This window comes from Pan paniscus, chromosome 18 (assembly GCF_029289425.2).
Source record: "Pan paniscus chromosome 18, NHGRI_mPanPan1-v2.0_pri, whole genome shotgun sequence".
Lineage (NCBI taxonomy): Eukaryota > Metazoa > Chordata > Mammalia > Primates > Hominidae > Pan > Pan paniscus.
The window spans coordinates 85,159,871-85,181,297 of NC_073267.2; the positions used below are offsets into that span (position 1 = coordinate 85,159,871).

A 21,427-nucleotide genomic window follows, 5' to 3' on the forward strand; every position below is an offset into this window, starting at 1 on the left:
CCCGGCCTAAGCACACTTTTCTTATGGGAGAGTAATAGAAAAATAGATGTAAAATTTGGACCCAGTATTTGGAAGTTGACCATTCTTGGCCTCATTTACCTTGGACAGCATAAATGGTGTCCTACAGCAACAAATCAGGATGTACCCTTTTGCCCTATCACTGGGGGTGAGTCTGGGGAACAGGAGCCATTGCGTTCTCTGGCAGACACTCCCCAGCACCCATTTCTCCTAGCACTCCATGTGATTGTTCAGATTTACAACTAGAGTTTCTGACCGCTTTAAGGGTAATCAGAGTGGGAATTACTTTCTAATAGTTGAGATGGAAAAAAAAATGGTGGTGAGCAAGCCAAATCCAGCTTAAAATCATGTACTGTAATGACTTAAAAGTGTTTTACGGCAAAGCGCACAATTACAGGTGGCTCGCGGCTGTAATTCCAGCACTTTGGGAAGCCAAGGTGGGCGGACCATTTGAGGTCAGGAGTTCGAGACCATCCTGGCCAACACCGTGAAACCTCGTCTCTACTAAAAATACAAAAATTAGCCAGGTTTGGGGGCGCACATCTGTAATCCCAGCTACTTGGGAGGCTGAGGCAGGAGAATCACTTGAACTTGGGAGGTGAAGATTGCAGTGAGCCAAGATTGCGCCACTATATTCCAGCCTGGGCAACAGAGCGAGACTGTGTCTCTAAATAAATAAATAAATAATAAAAGTGTTTTACGCAAGTTTAAATTAGTTGCTAACACTTAAAAATGGAGAGATTTCAAACAGTAACCTAGATTTCCAGCTTCTCTTGAAAACAAGTATCTGGCAAGATTGGGTTAATCATCGAATAAAGCAGAAACAGGCTGGAGCCAAGCAATAGCTGACTCCTTCGGACAGGGCTCTCCACTTGGCCACAGCACAAATCCCTCCAACTCCCTAAAGATTCCTGGCTCACTGTTCTGTTTTCTCGGTAACAATTTAGGGTGTCCTCCCTGCCGATCTCAGCACCTTTACTCCCAGATACATACACAGTCTTGGGGTCTTCTGTCTGAACTGTGTACGTATCTTTCCGGGGTGCTAGAAACATTCTGTCTCTTGATCTATTAGTCACATTAAGTATATATACATGTAAAATTCATTAAGCTATACATTTTAAGATTTGTACACTTTACTGCATGTTAAACCTCAACTTTAGAAAATTAGAAGGAATGAATGGGCAATCTCCTGCCAGACATTCTCTGTATGTGTCTGCAATGGCTGGAACTGCAGCAATCTTGTGACCATGAGGTAAACTACCCAACTTAGTCCCATTTGTTAAAAATGGCAGAACAGTGAGATTTATGATGTCACCAAGGGTATTAAATTAACCAAACATGACGAAGCTTCTCTTCATGTGGACTTACTATTAAAATAATACATTTTCACACACTCTATCAATACTCACCTATTCCTGCATAGAATCAAACAAAAGTTTCTTGATGGGAATATATGGCCCAGCAAGTAGAGTTAGTAAGAATTTCAAGTTCACATGTTAAGTACGGTTTAATCACAACTTTGAACAAGAATTTTGTCATAAATTAGTAAGAAGTAGAACATAAAAAAAGTTACACATGCTAGATATTAAGTTATTTAAAAATGAAAACTGAAGTCAATTTTATTACAAAAGATTAAACTCATTAGCCACCAAAAAGAAATATAATTCCAACTCAGAATTGAAAGTAATTTTTTATTGATAAACATTTACACTAGAATTAGAAATGTCAGTAGAAAAATAAAATTTAAATAATTTTCTATTGTACAAAGATTTGATCATTTTGACTGTAGCAGTTAGTGAAATAACATAATATAAAAAGTTAAGCTGATTTGAGTCACAACCAGCCTTATAGAGTGCACAAAAAAGAAATGCAAGTACATGACATTTCTGCATATGGTCTGCTAATGGCACCGATGCTTCACATTCCAGGAAATGGTTACTTAGGGAAGGTTGATATGTGCTGCAGCATAATAGGAACTTAATTCAAACCAGAGCAACCAGAAAGGATACTGGAGGCAAAAGCCAAAATACAATTTAAAATCTTTAAAAAAATAAGGAACGGTTTAAAGGTAATTAATGAACTTTTCCTCACCTAGTGTAAACATTTCATAAGAAGTAATATTTTGTGGTCACAAAAAAAGCACAGATACCTCTTTTAGAATATTCATGATGCTCTTGTGTATGAACTTAAGTTTTCATGAAATGCTTTCACCTCAAAACCCCGTATTCAAGAATCAAGAAGGCCAAGCACGATGGCTCATGTCTATAGTCCCATCACGTTGGGAGGCCGAGGCGGGTGGATCACTTGAAGTCAGGAGTTTGAGACCAGCCTGTCCAACATAATCAAACCCTGTCTCTACTAAAAATACAAAAATTAGCTGGGCCTTGTGGCGGGTGCCAGTAATCCTAGCTACTCAGCGGCCAAGGCAGGAGAATCACTTGAACCCAGGAAACGGAGGCTGCAGTGAGCTGAGACCATGCCACTGCACTCCAGCCTTGGAGACAGAGCAAGACTCCATTTCAAAAAAAAAAGAAAAAAAAATCAAGAAATCAGCTTTTATGGTCAGGAGGCTGCCTCCCTCCCTCTCTTGCATTTCTTTTTTTTTAAAAAACAAAGCATAGGCCGGGCGTGGTGGCTCATGCCTGTAATCCCAGCACTTTGGGAGGTGGAGGTGCGTCAGGAGATTGAGACCATCCTGGCTAACACGGTGAAACCCCGTCTCTACTAAAAATACAAAAAATTAGCTGGGCATGGTGGTGGACGTCCGTAGTCCCAGCTACTCGGGAGGCTGAGGCAGGAGAATGGCGTGAACCTGGGAGGTGGAGCTTGCAGTGAGCCGAGATCATGCCACTGCACTCCAGCCTGGGCGACAGAGCAAGACTCCGTCTCAAAACAAAAAAACCAAAAAACCAAAGCACAGCTGGGGGAGGATATTTCTAAGAAATCAGTTTTTGGCAAAAATTCTCAAAACTATATAAGGTAAAATGTTCAACACAATTGCCAATATTCTTCCATCTGAGTGACCACCCCCAAATAATTCTATATTTGAGACATAAAAAAGAAAATCAAAGCTATTCCTTATGATTCAAATAGTCTTTCCCTGAAAACATTTCAAGCTACACCGCTCAAGCTATTTAAAATCTATATATATATATAGATTTATTCACTGGAGAATACTTCACCTACTGGGATGGATGAAACACTCAGTAATTTGAAGATACCTTTTATACGTTTAGTTTTTTAAAAGAGTAGATAACCAAAATATATCAAACAAGAAACAGAAACAAATACACCTTTCAAAATGCCCTAATTTTATGTCTTAGCTCCAGTGAAAAATATCTAACATTTTAATCATGTATCAGTACTTCAAAAGTTACTGTTTAAGAGGAGGGGCCCACTAACTACTGGTCTATATGTTTAGTGTATGAAATTACTTCCAAAGAATGCTTTAGGCAAGAACTCCTTCAAAAGACATTTTTCAGTAAGAGGCATCCTTCAGTAGAGATGATGGCAATCATTTCCCATAAGAAAAGTTACCAATTCCCCAGATTTCTTAAACTGAAGGGATACTTTTGAAAATCACAGCTCTTTAAACAAAAAACTAGAATTTTTACAATTTGCCTGTGAGAAAGATTTGAGCTTCTTGTTAGGGAATTTGTAAGAATATTTGGCTGCATTACAACTCTACTTATAAGTTTCTGCCCGTGTATATGTCACTATAGTTTTGATAATTACCAAAATTAGTAATATTATTTTAAGACAGGGTCTTGCCCTGTGGCCTAAGCTGGAGTTCAGTGGCGTGGTCTTGGCTCACAGCAGCCTGAACCTCCCAGGCACAAGTGATCCTCCCACTTTAGCCTCTTGAGTAGCTGAGGCCACGCCCAGCTAATTTTTTTTATTTTGTAGTAGAGACAAGGTCTCACTATGTTGCCCAGACCAGTCTTGAACTCTTGGGCTCAAGCAATCCTCCCACATCGACCTCCCAAAGTGCTGGGATTATAGGTGTGAGCCACTGCGCCCAGCCATAAGTGGTCTAATTAGTCAAAAGAATATGTCCAGTTTTTGTGATGTCTTTGTAATTCTTTTCTATGAGTTTCCCTGGCAAATTGGTCCTCCTGACTTTTTTCTTTTTTTTTTTTTTTTCCAAATTGGGCAGACTCCAGAATCACAGTAGATTCGGAGACTCTCCTCCTGGCTATTTTTAATCAGAAGCCAGAGTGCGTATTGCTTTAAATGCAATAGATACGTTCATGTGTATATGACCTCATGGGCTGTTAAGCCTTAATCTCACAATGAAAACTTTCCTTTAAAGATGTCAGATTTATGGCCAGGCGCGGTGGCTCACGCCTGTAATCCCAGCACTTTGGGAGGCCGAGGCGGGTGGATCACAAGGTCAGGAGTTCAAGACCAGCCTGGGCAAGATGGTGAAATCTATCTCTACTAAAAATACAAAAATTAGCCGGGCACGGTGGCAGGTGCCTGTAATCCCAGCTACTCAGGAAACTGAGGCAGGAGAATCACCTGAACCCGGGTGGCAGAGGTTGGAGTGAGCTGAGATTGCACCACTGCACTCCAGCCTGGGCAACACAGTGAGACTCCGTCTCATTAAAAAAAAAAAAAAAAGAAAAAAGTCAGATTTAATCACCAGAAACTATTTTGCAGATCACCACCACCACTACCACCACACTGATTGTATTCCATACAAAACAGTTTAGGTGGAAAGGATCACATTAAATACTTAATTTCTGCGATTCTTTCCCTCTCAAAGAGTCACAGTTTTCAGGCCTTTTAATGAAAAAGAAAGTTAGGCAGTAGAATAAATTTAAATAGCTAAAATTAAGTTTTAAAAAAACTCTTGATATTTAAATCTCTTTAAAGATATAAATTCTTTTGAATAAAAATGTAAAGGGGAGAGTGGGTACATATCTGAACATTAAACTTTAGGCACTTTCTGGGAGTTGATACCCAATACTGTAAAAGTGGGCTGAAGAGTTACCACTAGGTAAACACATTAAGCTAAAAAACCAAAAACCACTAACTCTAGTTTCAGATGCGCTTCTATAGTTTCTCAAGGGTCATTAGTATACCAAAGTCACTAAGAAAAACTATGTCAGAATGCTTAAAGTATCTTATGTGTGCCTCAATGTCCAAACAAACCTGGCTTAAAATTTCCAACTCAAGCCATTTAATAGGGTATGTATGTTTCCAATTAAATGAAATAAAATTAAGAGAATTAAAAGTGATAGGGAAAGGTGGTACAGAAAATCTAAAAAGTCTAAATTAGCTAGCTTATTTTGATAAAACATACAAAATAACAAATTCACATCTCTTAAAATATCTTAATCAGAGGTCAAGACAGTTGTCCAGAAAATGTCACATTATTCATTATCTACTTTTTATTTATAAACAGTGGAACCAAAGCCACTACTTGAGTTATACTTAAATTTTTTTTCCTGCTTTATTTCACCAAATTTGTTTTCAAAACTATACTCAACCAAAACCTATTTGGCATTTATTGTCACTAAGATGTAGCAAAGAAAAGAGTTTGCCAAATTTTAATCAAGATTAGATAAGATTTTAATACAACATACTCTGCTCTTTTGAAATAAACCAGTATCTTCCACGGTTTCTTCAAAATATGCGACATCTCATAGAATACTGTAAATTTCAGTGCAAAGGATGCCACCCCAGAGACACTGTTGACTTGGCTTGGGTAAAGGTACACATGAAAACTGCTTAAATTAAATATCTACAAAAAAGAAAGCCAAAAGACTTGTTTTGGTTGAGAACAATAGGAGTCCACATAAGTCTTCAATTCTAGGAGCTTCAAAATGAAGAAAAGGCTGAGATGTGTTGTCCTTCATGTTCCTGTTCATCCAAGTTGCTTCCCTTTGAAGAACTAAGAAAACACTACACTCCATAATGTATTCTTTTGGAGGATTCCGTAAAGTTTAAGTTCAACATCTCAGCATAAGGATGTATGCTATAGAGTAGCTAAAATCCGTAAAAAGGAGACCACCACGACGCAAAATGTCTGTCCAGTGCCCAATGTGAGGGCCTCAAATGGTATCATTTCCTTCCCTGCTGCTCGGTAAACTCCAGCAATAGCTGCACCTGATTTAAAATGCAAGAATGTTAAACAAAAACAAAAAACGAAGGTTAACAAACTCATGAAAATACAACATTTAAAATACTACTGTGAGTAGAATGTTCCAGATTTTATACTGAAATTTAAATCTTACAGAAATGTTAGGTTTTCCCTGTTCTTTCTGTGGACTACTCTACACTTTGAGTATTCATTGCATGGCTTGCAAGATCACTTTTAGATGCTGACTCCTTAAAACCCAGAGTCTCCTAGATTTATTGAATAAAATAATCTGGAAGAAATAATCAAAATCACAAAGATAGCAATTCCCACATGACCAGATTATGAACTCAAAAATATCTGTATTCCCCTACCAGTTACCCCATGCCTAGCCTTCAACAGGGACCTAATACATTTTTGGTAACAAATGAAAAAGAATCTTTTGAGTTAGACTAAGCAAGAAATGTTTCAGGCCACAGGGAATCCCCACTCCACCTTCTATCACACTCATAGTTCCCTTCAAGAAATGGATGGAGGAGGGAATAGAGGGGTGAAAAGGGAAGACAGGAGGACTCTAAGCCATAAAGTTGTTACTCATTCACAGGGCATGAGAGGAGAGATACTCAGGGATTCCTTTGTCTCCCAAGTCATTGATTGTTTTTATTACGTTAGTCACTATAATTTCCTGCAAATTGGAAAAACAAAACGAAAACCCCTGTATCTATGCAGATACCCATTTGAGTTACTATATGAGTTCAGCATTATACCAAGAAAGTGTACCAAGAAAGTTAACATTTCATTCGTTTGAAAAGAATAGATCCGGCCGGGCACGGTGGCTCACGCCTGTAATCCCAGCACTTTGGGAGGCCGAGATGGGTGGATCATCTGAGCTCAGGAGTTTGAGACCAGCCTGGGCAACATGGTGAAACCCCATCTCTACTAAAAATACAAAAAATTAGCCAAGTGTGGTGGCACGTGCCTGTAATCCCTACTACTCGGGAGGCTGAGGCAGGAGAGTTGCTTGAACCCAGGAGGTGGAGGTTGTTGTGAGCTGACATCGCGACACTGCACTCAAGCCTGGGTAACAGAACAAGATCCTGTCTCAAAAAAAAAAAGAACCGGCCAAGTACAGTGGCTCAAGCCTATAATCCCAGCATTTTGGAAGGCCGAGGCAGGAGGATCGCTTGAGCCCAGGAGTTTGAGACCAGCCTGGGTAACATGACCAAACCTTGTCTTTACAAAAAATACAAAAATTAGCTGGGTGTAGTGAACGTGCCTGTAATCCTAGTTGCTTGGGTGGCTGAGGTAGGGGGATCACTTGAGCTAGGGAGGTCAAGGCTGCAGTGAGCTGTGACTATGCCACTGCACTCCAGCCTGGGTGACAGAACAAGACCCTGTTCTCAAATAAAAATAAATAAATAAATAATACAAATTTTAAAAAGAAAAGAATAGATCCAGATTTCCCAGATGACCCTCCCCACAAAATGCTCCAAACAAAATTCTCCTTGGTCATAGCGTGTTCATTCACTCAAATTTTCATCTGCAGAACACTTCTGTGTTTTATAAGGTATGATCGCTATTCTCAAGGTACTTGGAATCTAGCTGGGGACACAAGACAGAAACAGATTTGCAATAATGCAAAATAACATACAGTGTCTCAATCACGTTTACAATTTTTTTTTTTTTTTGAGACAGTGTCTCACTCTTTCACCTAGGCTGGAAAGCGGTGGCATGATCATGGCTCCCTGCAGCCTCAACCTCCTGGGCTCAAGTGATCCTCCCGAGCAGCTGGGACTACAGGCACACGCCACCACACCTGGCTATTTTATTTATTTATTTTTTGTAGAGACAGGGTCTCACTATGTTGCCAAGGCTGGTTTTGAACTCTTGGACTTAAGCAATCCTCCCAAGCTGGCTTCCCAAAGTGCTGGGATTACAGGCATAAGCCACCATGCCTGGCACATTTCACAAATGTGATGTGAAGGTATATTAACATATTTTAACAAGAAGAAAGAACAATATTAACCAAAGGTTGGCTGCCTTGAACATTTAGTGATTTAAAATGCCCAGCTCCACTGGCAATGCATACATTTTGTTACTAACATCTGAAAGACATGTTTCATTGGGCCCCTCCAAAATTTAGGTACACAAGAAACACTGGGTTGGATAGAAAGAAGCTTAAGGAACTTGAACTGGGCCCTAAAGTGGGATTGGGATAATGAAGCGAAGAAAGGAAAAAGTATATCCAAGGGAGCAGCAAATGGAAAGGGAACAGACTATTCATAGAGCCTTAAAGACAGAAATGAATACAACATTTATTCGACAATTACTATGTGTCAGGTATTACATCATATACACATTAGCTCAATCATGCAAGGGTATGAGGTTGGGTAGTATTACCCCTATTTTACTGAGGAACAAAGACAGGCCCTAGCAGCCAGTCATCCTGGGGCAGAGGGTTTCCAAAGCAGCAGTAGGTGATACAGTTAGAACACAGAGAAACTAGGCCACTTTCTCTCAAAAAAAAAAAAAAACACCTCAAGTCAAAGACATAGAGGGCGATTTCTGCTTGATGCTAAGGTTTCAATTCACAGTGAAAAAAAGTTACAAATCAGTAGGAATATTACATTTCTATATTATAAAAATGTATTTATGTTTACATCTATACCTAAAAAAAGAAATACACACCAAGATGTAAACTGTGGCTATTATTTAGGGATGAGAAAATGGAGGATTTTACATTTTAATTACTTACAATTTTCAGTTTATATAAAATACACATTTATATTTATGCATGAGCTTTGAAATGATTTAAACTTATTGTTCTCATTTCTGTAACTGTGTCTTATCCCATAAGCAAAAGCCATAACAAACCAAACGCCCCAAAAACAAGCCTGAAAATAATTCATAACATCATGTTACTCCAATTCTTATTCAGAAAGTCCTAAGGGGAAAAAAATAACTAGAGCACTAATCGGGTACTTTTCTAAGCAAGAATTCTTTTTTTTTCCCCCGGGTCTTGCTCTGTGGCCCAGGCTGGAGTGCTGTGGTGTGATCACGACTCATTGCAGCCCAGCCTGGACCTCCTGGCTCCAGCAATCCTCCCATTTCAGCCTCCCACATAGTTGGAACCACAGGTACACACCACCACACTCAGCTAAATTTTTTATTTTTATTTGTAGAGATGGGGTCTTGCTATGTTGCTGAGGCTAGTCGCAATTTCCTAGGCTTCAGCAAGCCTCCCACCTCTGCCTCCCAAAGTGCTGGGATAGTCATGAGCCACTACACCTGGCAAAGAATTCTTGTCATCAAAATTTGTCTTCTATCTTTACAGCAACCACACCCACATGAGTGGAAGTAATTCACCAACCATCTTGCAGGGCCAATGCTCAAGTGATAGCTGATCACAGAAGAGAAGTAGCTTCCAAAAAGATAAATTTTCCTCTTGCTGGTGGCCTCTCTCACGAGATATATCTCACAAAGTTTAACATGACTTCCCTGAAGCCACTGAGATGAAATCTGACTCAAGAAGTCAAAGAGGTTAGCCAAGTAATAGGACCTTAGGGGTGGAAAAAAAAAATCAATACATTAAAAAAACTGGGCCAGACACAGTGGCTCACGCCTGTAATCCCAGCATTTTGGGAGGCCAAGGTGGGCAGATTGCTTGAGCTCAGGAGTTCGAGACCCGGGCAACATGACGAAACCCTGTCTCTACAAAAAATAAAAAAAAATTAGCCGGGCATGGTGGCACACCCCTGTAGTCCAAGCTTCTTGGGAGGCTGATGGAGGAGGATTACTTGAGCCCAAGAGGTCGAGGCTGCAGTGAGCCAATATTGCAACCACTGCACTCCGGCCTTGGTGACATAGGGAGACCCTGTCTGGACTTGCAGTTAAAAGGCACTCTTTCCTTCATCCTACTCAGATATGTTTTCTAGAATAGGTCCTGAAATTGACTAGTCATATTAAACATTTTTGACTGGTATTTTAATGTCTAACATACTTGTCAAGATTCCAGCAGTAATTGGTCCCACGATGCCCATCAACAGGATGCTTACAGACATGAACCTACCATATTTGTGATGTCTGAGGGTGAAGAGGGCCAGTAATCCAGCAGGGACATGAAAGAAGAGAGAAGACACCAGTGCCCACAGGAATACACCATACCACATCTCTATGAGGGAAGACAAAGAAAAGTTGTGAATCACTGCCCTTCCCAGGACAATCATTGCAGAAGGTACTCATCATACCCGTCATTTCATTTTCATCACCGTTTCTTTTTTCCTTTTTTTTGAAAAATTTTTATTTTTTTAAATTTTTTTTTGAGACGGAGTCTCGCTCTGTCACCCAGGCTGGAGTACAGTGGCGTGATCTCGGCTCACTGCAAGCTCTGCCTCCTGGGTTCACACCATTCTCCTGCCTCAGCCTCCCGAGTAGCTGGGACTACAGGCACCCGCCACCGCGCCTGGCTAATTTTTTGTATTTTTAGTAGACACGGGGTTTCACCGTGTTAACCAGGATGGTCTCGATCTCCTGACCTCATGATCCGCCCGCCTCGGCCTCCCAACTGCTGGGATTACAGGCGTGAGCCACCGCGCCCAGTCAAAAATTTTTATTTTTAAAGACGGGGTCTCACTCTGTCACCCAGGCTGCAGTGCAATGGCACCATCATGGCTCACTGCAGCCTTGACCTCCTAGGTCTGGGTGTTCTCCCGCCTCAGCCTCCAGAGTGGCTGGAACTACAGATGTGCGCTACCACGCCTGGCAAAATTCTTTTTTTTTGTATTTTCTTTTTTTATGAGACAGGGTCTCACTACTCTGTTGCCCAGGATGGAGTGCAGTGGGAGTTTCGCCAGGCTGTTCTCAAACTCCCAACCTCAGGTGATCTGCCTGCCTTGGCCTCCCAAAGTGCTAGGATAACAGGCATGAGCCACTGCGTCTGGCCTGTATTTTCTTTAGAGATGGGGTCTCACCATGTTGCCCAGGCTGGTCTTGAATGCCTCGGCTCAAACAATCCGCCCACCTTGGCCTCCTAAAGGGCAGGGATTACAGGTGTGAGGCCACCGCACCCGGCCTTCAACATCATTTACTTGCAAAGTAGGGTTCATCAGTCAAATATCCAAATATTGACGGTTTTAGAGTGTTCAACAAATTACTGCCTACAGACCCACCACCTGTTTTTTACACACTTATCTGAACCCATTCATACTTTTATACATACACACTTATCTGAAACCATTTACAAGAGTTTTGTACACACATACTTATTCAACCCATGCCCTTTCATTTCAGTATTGTTTATGGCTGCCTTCCAGCTTCAAGGGCAAAGTTGGTAACAGTGACACAGACCACATGACCCATAAAGCCTAACATATTTACTATCTGGCCCTTCACAGAAAAAGCTGACCAATCTCTGTACCCTCAAACTGAAAAAAAAGGTTCATCTAGATTTCAAAATTGACCTAAATAATGTCCCCGAACATAACTGGGCACGGCGGCTCACGACTGTAATCCCAACACATCAGGTGGCCAAGGTGGGCAGGTCGCTTGAGCCCAGGAGTTTGAGACTAGCTTGGGCAATACAGCGAAACCCTGTCTCTACAAAAAATACAAAAATTAGCCTGGCATGGTATTGCATACCTGTAGCCCTAGCTACTCGAGAGGCTGAGGTGGGAGGATTGCTTGAGCCTGGGAGGCAGAGGTTGCAGTAAGTCAAGATCATGCTACTGCACTCCTGCCTGGGCAACAGGGTGAGACGGTCTCAAAAAACTCCCCCAAAAACCAAAAAACCCAAACAAAAATAATTCCCCCATAAGAGGCACAAGCCAAAGAGCCAATTGATACGGTACTATGCAATCAATGCCTGTTGATCTTTCCTGACCTTTCGATCACTCAGTCTTCTAAAATGGACAGCTATACAATTATATTCATTCCACAATCATTTGAAAGACAATGCAGTAAATATCAAGCCATCACCTCCTATTAGGATTTCAAAGCTCTTTACGATATGAAATAAATACCAGAAAATATAAATGTTTGGCTTGAAGACAAATGGCAGGTAAACAGCAGTGCAGGTTAGGAGAGCTGGCTCCTACAGAACTCTAATCGCTCTTAAGGTGTCTGTAACTCAGGCAACATTAAGATACATATAATCATCAACTATGTATGAAAAACTATGCATGAGGCACCCATATAAAGAAAACAAAACCATCCTGCTGGAATGTGACTTTACAATTTGTTAAATGGCCCATGTAGCATTTCCCCCCAGTGAACCCAAGGCAAGGCCTTAGAATCCTCAAGGTAGCTCTCCAGCTACCCACAGGGAGGGACTGGCGGTGACACATTAGATAAAACCCACTGTCCATCCTTGGCTAGAGGCAGGTAAGTAGCAAGTGATTTTTGAGATCAGTGAAGAGCTTAGCTCAGCAGGGTTTCTTGACCACCGCCCTCCGCCCTATTGACATTTGGACCAGATAACTTTTCATTGTGGGGGCTGCACTGTGCACTGTAGGATATGGAGGGGCACCTATGGCCCGCAGCACTCTATTCCCAGTTGTGTCAACCAAAAATATTTCCAGACATTGTCAAATGTCCCCAAGGGGGCAAAACTACCCTGATTAAAAACCACGGGCTTTACCAAAGCACAGAGGCTTTGTAAGAGCCATGATGGCCGGGCGTGGTAGCTCACACCTGTAATCCCACCACTTTGGGAGGTCGAGGTGGCCTAATCATGAGGTCAGGAGTTCAAGACCAGCCTGGCCAACATAGTGAAACCCTGTCTCTCTAAAAATACACACACACACACACACACACACACACACACACACACACACAAACAAAATTAGCCGGGCATGGTGGCAGGCGCCTGTAGTCCCAGCTACTTGGGAGGCTGAGGCAGGAGAATCGCTTGAACCCAGGAGGCAGAGGTTGCAGTGAGCTCAGATCACACCACTGCACTCCAGCCTGGGAGACAGAATGACACTCCGTCTCAAAAAAAAAAAAAGAGCAATGACAGTTAAAGCTATAAAGACAGATGAGGGAAACCCTTTGGGGAATTTGACACCAGACTAAGGACTTAACAAAAGATCTAAAGTGCCAGTATAGGTTTTGAGCAGTAACGGTTGTCACAACATTATTCCACAGGCCCCACCTGACACTCCTAGTTGGAATACAAACTGGAAAACCACCTTTTTGCAGGGTAATTTGGAAGTCAAATGTGCATGGCCCTTGCTGCAACAATTTTACTTCCGGGGATACACCCCACAGAAAAGCATAGGTAGGCAAGGACAGAGGTAACAAGAAGGTCCCAACAGCACTGTCCATAATAGCAAAAACTAGAAGTCACCTGCATGGCTATCACTGCAGAATTTGGAAAACACATTCTGTGCACCCACGTAATACTACAAAGTCCCATTAAAATATGCAATAGATGGGCTGGGCACAGTGGCTCACGCCTGTAATCCCAGCACTCTGGGAGGCTGAGGCAGGCAGATCACGAGGTCAGAAGATTGAGACCATCCTGGCTAACACGGTAAAACCCCGTCTCTACTAAAAATACAAAGAATTAGCTGCGCAAGGCAGCGGGCACCTGTAGTCCCAGCTACTTGGGAGGCTGAGGCAGGAGAATGGTGTGAACCCGGGAGGCGGAGCTTGCAGTGAGCCGAGATCACGCCACTGCACTCCAGCCTGGGTGACAGAGCGAGACACTGCCTCAAAAAAAAAAAAAAAAAAAAAAAAAGCAACAGATGTATATATACTGAAGGGGCAAGATGCCCAAGCCACATTGTGAAGTAACAAAAGCCAGTTGCATGTAGAATAAGATCCTATTTTTGAGAAAACAAACACAATAAACACGCATGTGGAAATGCGTCTATGTACTGAGCATGTTTATTTAATAAATATTTATTAGATAGGCCAGGCATGGTGCTCGTGCCTGTAATCCCAGCACTTGAAGCCAGGAGTTCAAGACCAGCCTAGCCAACATGGTGAAACACTGTCTCTCCTAAAAATACGTAAAAATTAGTCGGGCGTGGTGGCAAATGCCTGTAATCCCAGCTACTCAGGAGGCTGAAGACCGAGAATCGCTTGAACCCAGGAGGCAGAGGTCGCAATGAGCCGAGGGTAAGAGAGCTAGACTTTAAAAAAAAAAAAAGGTAAGAAAAAACAAAGCTTTTGTTTTCACAAGAACTGCTCAGGAAGAATGAGCTTATTGGGATAAACAATTTAAAAGAGACCAGTCAGGGGCATCAATCCGCTTGAGGGGATTAGAAAGGGGGAGGAGAGGAGGACCAGAAGCTTTACTGAAGCTGTATTAGCACTGTAAGCACACTGTTAGTGTGTGTGTTTTTTCCCCCAGATCAATGAAAACCACAGTTTTATGAAGGTATTTTTATTCCCTTTACACAGGCTTCTTAATCTTGTTGAGAAGCTGGATTTAAGGGGCTATTGGAGATAGGGGTGGAGCCAAATCCCCTTAACCCACCCTTGGCATTGTCACAGATGACTGCTCAAATTCTTTGCTCATTTTGAGTTAATAAAGCTTCAATTCAGAGCATATTCTGAACACTTCCAGTGAGAGTGCTCAGGTCTTGTTTTGGATAAATGGTTCTCGGTGAAAACATCAAGGATGCCCCAATTAGGTCTCAATGCTTATTAAAAATAACAAATGAGGCCGGGCACAGTGGGTCACATCTGTAATACCAGCACTTTGGAGGCTGAGGCGGGTGGATCATCTGAGGTTAGGAGTTCCAGATAAGCCAGGCCAACACGGCGAAACCGTCTCTACCAAAAAATATAAAAATTAGCTAGGTGGGGTGGCGCAAGCCTGTAATCCTGGCGACTCAGGAGTCTTGCTCCACCTATGAAAAAAGTCACCCTTAGTCAATAATGTCAATCAGAAATTGAGGGCAGGATTCTTGGTCCTCAGGGTTTCAGCCCCCACCTCTTCCACAACAAACCCATATCCTCCTGCAGTTTCCCTTCTAGCCGCCATTAGGCCAGGAGCTATTCCTGCCTTTCGCTGCCCAGAGACGCACCCTCCCTGGCTGGCAGCAGCTCCAGAGGGGGCAGTGCCTGCATCTGGATACTGCTCCTCCCTAACAAATGTGCACCTGCCAGAGCTCTGGCGCCCACACAAATCCCTCCTGCCTGGGCAGCTACTGTGGCCCCTGGATCAGTCAAGAGTGGCCTGGCCTCCCAGCTGAGGCCCCCTGTCCACCACCCACCGCCAGCTCATCCCCAAGCCCCCACACAGCACCATGCTTCCCTTCCAAAGCAGAAAGACCATCTTCTATCCCGAGTCCTCACGTGCCACTCCCAAATCAATCTGATCCTCTGACCACGCCAACACCTAGTCTACAGAAAATTCTATGATGGCATCAGGAATTCACTGGTCCAAAGTGGACAAATGGGATGCAAACCTGCCTCCAAGAACTCAGAACAATCTTCACCTGGCTGCTGTCTGCCCCATACTGACCTGAGATCAGCCCTGGGTCCCTGCTATCCAGGGCTTCTGCTGGAGCTGCCAGAGTCTTAGAGATAAGCTCTGCTTTCTGCAGTAACTCAAGGCACTGCTGGAGCCTGGCTTCCTACCAGCTGCCGCAGAACCACTGAGGCCTTGAACTGGGAGGCAAAGCCTTAATATGCCAGAAACACACGAAGCTGGTAATTTCCAGGAAAGCAGGTTGGAACACAGGTATGCCATCCAAGTGCTAAGGGCTGAATTATGTGCCCCTACTATTCCTGTGTTAAACCCTACAGGACCGTGGTCTTAGGAGAGGAAGAGATTCTCAATCTCTTGATACCTCTCTCTCTCTGCCATGTGAAGACATGGTGAGAAGGCAGCCATCTGCAAGTCAGGAAGAGGGTCTTCACCAGAACCCAACCATCCTGGCACCCTAATCCCAGCCTTCCAGCCTCCAGAACTGAGGAGATAATGTCTGTTATTTAAGACAGCTAGTCTGTGGTATTTTGTTATGGCGGCCCATGCTGAGACAAAAATGTCACCTATCCTCACTTCCCTAGGAGCACAGCCCCTGCCCCAGGAGGCCTGCTAAGTCACCAACCCACATCTCAATTTTCCAAAAAGCTTAAAGGCCAATTTGTAAACAGCGTTCAGCATACACAGCAGGCCAACACCTCTCTGAGGTTCTGAGAAAGGGAGGAGGCACACCGCACCCCCTACAACCCTGAGCCACATCAATTAGCTCCTTCACTATGTATTTTATATAGCATCACTAAAGTCATTTCAAGTAGGAAAAAAAGGTTTTATTATAGATGAGTAGAGGAGTACAGCTTATAAAACACTTTCACATGAGGTTATTACAGGACTCTAAATAGCAAAGGCAAACCTGGATCTAAAACGCTTTTTAAAAAACTAAGTGATTTCCCTTTAATCTACTGCACCTTAATTTGCCATCTATTTAATAGCTATTTATCGATTGTCATACAGTACTTTTCATTTCGCTGGCTCAAAACTCTCTCAAATCTTTGTCTACATATCTTACAGTATTTATTTGTTCACTGCTTTAAAGCAAGTATATTACTTCGGCTTTGTTTACTTTGGCAGCTAAAGGCACATCATCTCCCTATGGTGAAGGTAAATCAGGTAATTAATCTGTAATACAATATGATATTGGAAAATGAGATTAAGCATTGTGGTAGAATGGGCTCCCAAAGGTGTTCGCATCTCCATCTCCAAAACCTGTGAATAGATTAACCCACATGGGAAAAGGGACATTGTGGTGACTAAAGTAAGGATCTTCCAAAAGGAGATTGTCTTGGATTTTCCAGTTAGGTCTAATGTAATCACAGGGTCTTTGTAAGACGAAGGTAGGAGATAAGAGTCAGAGAGATTTGAAGATGTTATGCCGCTGGCTATGAAGAAGAGGAGCAGGCCAAGCATCAGGGAATGTACGTGGCCTCTAAATGCTGGAAAAGGCAAGGAAAGTTCTTACTACAAGCTCCAGAAGGAACACAGCCCTGCTAAACCTTGGTTTTAGCCCACACACACCCAATTTGGACTTCTGACCTTCATAACTGTAAGACAATAAAATCTGTATGGCTTTAAGCTGCTAAATTTGTGGAATTAATTACAGTAGCAATAGCAGAGACATAAAAACACTAAGAGGTTAATCACTGATCAAATAAATATACATTGATCTCATTCTATATGCTGACATATCAGTAAAAAGACTAAGATCCCTACCCTAAAAGATATTTGAGGATTTCCTTGAGGATATATTTTTACAGAGACGTACCTTTTTTTTTCTTTTTTTTGAGACAGTCTCACTCTGTTGCCCAGGCTGGAGTGCAGCGGCGTGATCTCGACTCACTGCAACCTCTGCCTCCTGGGTTCAAGCAATTCTTCTGCCTCAGCCTCCCAAGTAGCTAGGACTACAGGTGCATGCCACCACGCCCAGCTAATTTTTGTATTTTTAGTAGAGATGGGGTTTCACCATATTGGCCAGGCTGGTCTCGAACTCCTGACCTCAGGTGATCCACCCGCCTTGGCCTCCCAAAGTGCTGGGATTACAGGCATGAGCCACTGTGCCCAGCCTAGACAGACATATCTTTAAGATACATATTCAGAGAGATCCTGCAGTGAAAGAACAGACACAGCAGAATCCTCTAGTGGATTCTGTATTAACAAAAGCGGTCTATAATGGCTGGCTCCCTGGCCTCTAACCTCCACAGCAGAGTCACCTAACTCCCAACCAAGGCCTCTCATGACCAACCTGGCCCCAAATGGCAGCAATGCAAAGAACCTGAGCCAAGTGGGCAGCATGAGGCTCAGTACTCAGCCCTCCTTCCAGCTGGCCCCATTCTCATCTTGTGTTTCAGTGAACAACTGGGTCAACACAGCCAGTTCATCTGAAGCTGGGGTTCTAAGCAGACCACATGAGTCCTTCTGGGGATTAAGACTCTTATATAGTCTTGGCAGGGCGTGGTGGCTCACACCTGTAATCCCAGCACTTTAGGAAGCCGAGGTAGGAGGATCACCTGAGGTCAGGAGTTCAAGACCAGCCTGGCCAACACAGTGAAACCCCATCTCTACTAAAACTACAAAATTTAGCCGGGTTTGGTGGTGTCTGCCTGTAATCCCAGCTACTCAGGAGGCTTAGGCAGGAGAATCACTTGATCCTGCGAGGCAGAGGTTGCAGTGAGCCAAGATCACGCCATTGCACTCCAGCCTGGGGGACAGAGCGAAACTCCATCTCAAAAAAAAAAAAAAAAAAAAAAAAAGTCTTACGTAGTCCTGCAACTCCATGCTGAAGTTGGGCTATCTTGATACTAATCACCCATCAGCCTGCAGCCCTGCACCCTCTCTTGCCAAACCCCACCTCCCTGCCTGGAGGTCCAACTGTCCTCTCTACTCCTCCCTAACAAGATGATGTGCCCACTGAACTACCAACTGTAGTCAACCACCTCTCTCTGGATACTGCCTGCCTGCTCCTCCCTGGTTCCTCGGTGTGCCCCTGGCCTGCCTCACCTCAGTGGTCTCTGCATCCTAGCCTGACCAGACCTTGTCTGTCCTGATGGGGCCTTCCATCTACTCTCCATGCAAAGCCGGTAAGTTTCTTAAGTTTCTTCTTTGTACAAAGGTTTCTTCTCAGGATGATGCAAATATTCTCAAATTAATTGTGATAGTTGTATAACTCTGTAAATATACTAAAAACCACTGGATTGTACACTTTTTAAAAAAGTCAGAATCATCCCATCTCTGTTCAAAATTCCCCAGTAGAGCCCTCCAGGATCTACCCTCCCCTCCTCCTCTGTGCGTTGCCGACACAGTCCCTCCAGGCACCCTGGGCTCCTCAGTGTTTCTTCTGCAAGCTCCTGTTTCAGGGCCTCTGAATCTGCTGCTCCCTGGCCTAGAACACATGCTCTTCCCCAAGTAGCTGTTGGCTCATTACTCACTTTCTTCAGATTTTGACTCCAATATCATCACCATCCAGGGCCTCCCCATCACTTTACAGCAAACAGCAATCCACCCCCACCACACAGGCCCTGCCCCTTCCCAGGCCCCTCACCACCAGCTGTTTTGTTTTTCTCTCTCCCCATTGGAATGAAAGTTCCACGTGGGAAGGGGCTTTGCTTTGTTACTATGGCATCTTGACTTGGTGCCTAGAAAACAATAGGCACACAATCAACACTGAGCAAATATTTTTTGAGTGAATGAATAAATGACTGGTCCAAGTGTGACCAGTCTTGATTCCTGCAAGGATGACACAAAAACATTACTGGGTTTTTAATTATCACTAGATCTAATTTGACACTGATTTAGTGAAATCTGTATCTTCTGAAGATGAATGTCATTCTTGATACAAGATAAAGATATCAGTTTCTTGGTTTTGAGGTTTGTTAAAAATGACAACAATAAAGGAAAAAATTTTAACCTGCATTTGCAGTTTAGCCATTTACTTAAACTTATTTATTTATTTTTGAGACAGTCTCGCTCTGTGGCCCAGGCTGGAGTGCAGTGGCATGATGTCAGCTCACTGCAACCTCCCCCTCCCAGGTTCAAGCGATTCTCCTGCCTCAGCCTCCCGAGTAGCTGGAATTACAGGCATGCACCACCACGCCCCGCAAATTTTTGTATTTTTAGTAGAGATGGGGTGTCACCACGTTGGCCAGGCTAGTCTTGAACTCCTGACCTTAGATGATCCGCCCGCTTCGGCCTCCCAAAGTGCTGGGATTACAGGCGTGAGCCACGGCAACCGGCCAATTTAGTCATTTAGATGTCTACCTAACCCTCCTTAGGTAAATGGCTAAACTGCAAATACAGGTAATAAAGAAAAAATCAATTCAGTACTTCCTCGTATACATAAATATGTCAGAATACTTCAGAACAATGATTCTTCCATAATGAGTTGGCATACACTGCAAGTAACCTTTTCTGTGGGGCCAAAATATCAATACAACAGATTCAGGACAATGAATGCAACTCCTGTTAAGCAGATTTTGGTGTCTCAAATAGGATATAACTTCATGTATTTATTACACCCATTATTCCTGCTAAAGATGAGACACAGCAGGGAGGTTATGTGTTTACTACCAAATTCTGATCTACTTGGGGTCAAGAGCTATGCCTCATACCTGCTCATAACACCAGACCAGAGTTGGCACTTGGCCAAATGTATACTTACTGAATAAACGATCTCTGGTAATCGACATCACAAGTTACATACCCATAACAGTAATCATAAACTCAAGAACATACTGAAGTTTAATATTTTCAGAAAAAAGTTCTGAAACTAAAACAATTCACATGGCTACAGATTACCTACTGTGATGTATTAAACCTATCCCAAATCCACTTATCTCAATCTTTTCTTAATGAAAGGGAACTAAAAGCCAGAGACTCAACAGACTATTCAGTTCCAACTTATGACCCTACATATGACGTTTAATTAACAGAGGATGCAGGAACCCTTACAGTAGAGAGTTCTGATAGACACCATCTTCACCAAATGATCAAACTTGGTAGTAAAGAGAGGATGCAGATACCCTTACAGTAGAGTTTTCATAGACACCATCTTCACCAAATGATCAAACTTAGTATTATCAATGAAGATACAAATTGACATTCAATGTCTCTTTTTTTGTTGAGACAAAGCCTCGCTCTGTCACCCAGGCTGAAGTGCAGTGGCGCAATCTTGGCTCACTGCAACCTCTGCCTCCTGGGTTCAAGAGATTGTCGTGCCTCAGCCTCCCCAGTAGCTGGGATTACAGGCACACACCACTACGCCTGACTTTTTAGTAGAGAAAAGGTTTTGCCATGTTGGCCAGGCTGGTCTTGAACTCCTGACTTCAGGTGATACGCCTGCCTCAGCCTCCCAAAGTGCTGGGATTACAGGTGTGAGCCACTGAGCCAGGCTGACATTCAGTGTCTCTTGATGTGATGTACTGGTGAGTGGACGTCACCTAGGTAGGTAGCGTTCTGACCAAAAATGTTTAATCTAAATCTAATCATGAAGACAATCTAATGAACCTAGATTGTAAAACAGTCTATAAAACAATTCACATGGACTCTTCCAAAATGTCCACCTTAAAAAATTCAAATAAGGAAGTAACTGTTTTAGCTAAATGAAACTAAAGAGACGGACAACTTAATGCAATGTGTGAACCTTAGATCATGGAATATATATATATTTTTTAAGGAAAAAAATCTATGTGGACAATTGGGGAAATGTAAACAAGGCCCACACATTAGGTAACATTATTCTATGATGTTCAGTTTCTTGGATGTGATATGGTTTCATGGATAGAAAATGGTTTTTAGAAGATACATATTATCAGGCATCAAGCAAGTGTTACGACTTCTGC

At 42.8% G+C, this 21,427-nt stretch overlaps 1 protein-coding gene across 10 annotated transcripts in view; it reads right to left on the bottom strand.

Moving 5' to 3' along the window:
• Positions 1–1,689: 1,689 nt before the first annotated feature.
• The window catches only part of TMEM170A (transmembrane protein 170A), a 49,484-nt gene continuing 29,746 nt past the window's right edge, over positions 1,690–21,427 (bottom strand). For 5 of the 10 annotated variants that reach the window (XM_034940739.3, XM_034940737.3, XM_008954906.4 and 2 more), the window contains 2 exons: positions 10,173–10,274; positions 1,690–6,132 (listed from right to left, as the gene is read on the bottom strand). In XM_034940739.3, the coding sequence (XP_034796630.1) occupies positions 6,002–6,132; positions 10,173–10,272 (231 nt within the window). In that variant the 5' untranslated portion in view covers positions 10,273–10,274 and the 3' untranslated portion in view covers positions 1,690–6,001. Of the gene's footprint in view, positions 6,133–10,103; positions 10,275–21,427 lie in introns of all 10 variants that reach the window. The other 5 variants (XM_034940735.3, XM_034940734.3, XM_008954905.5 and 2 more) reach the window with 1 other exon arrangement.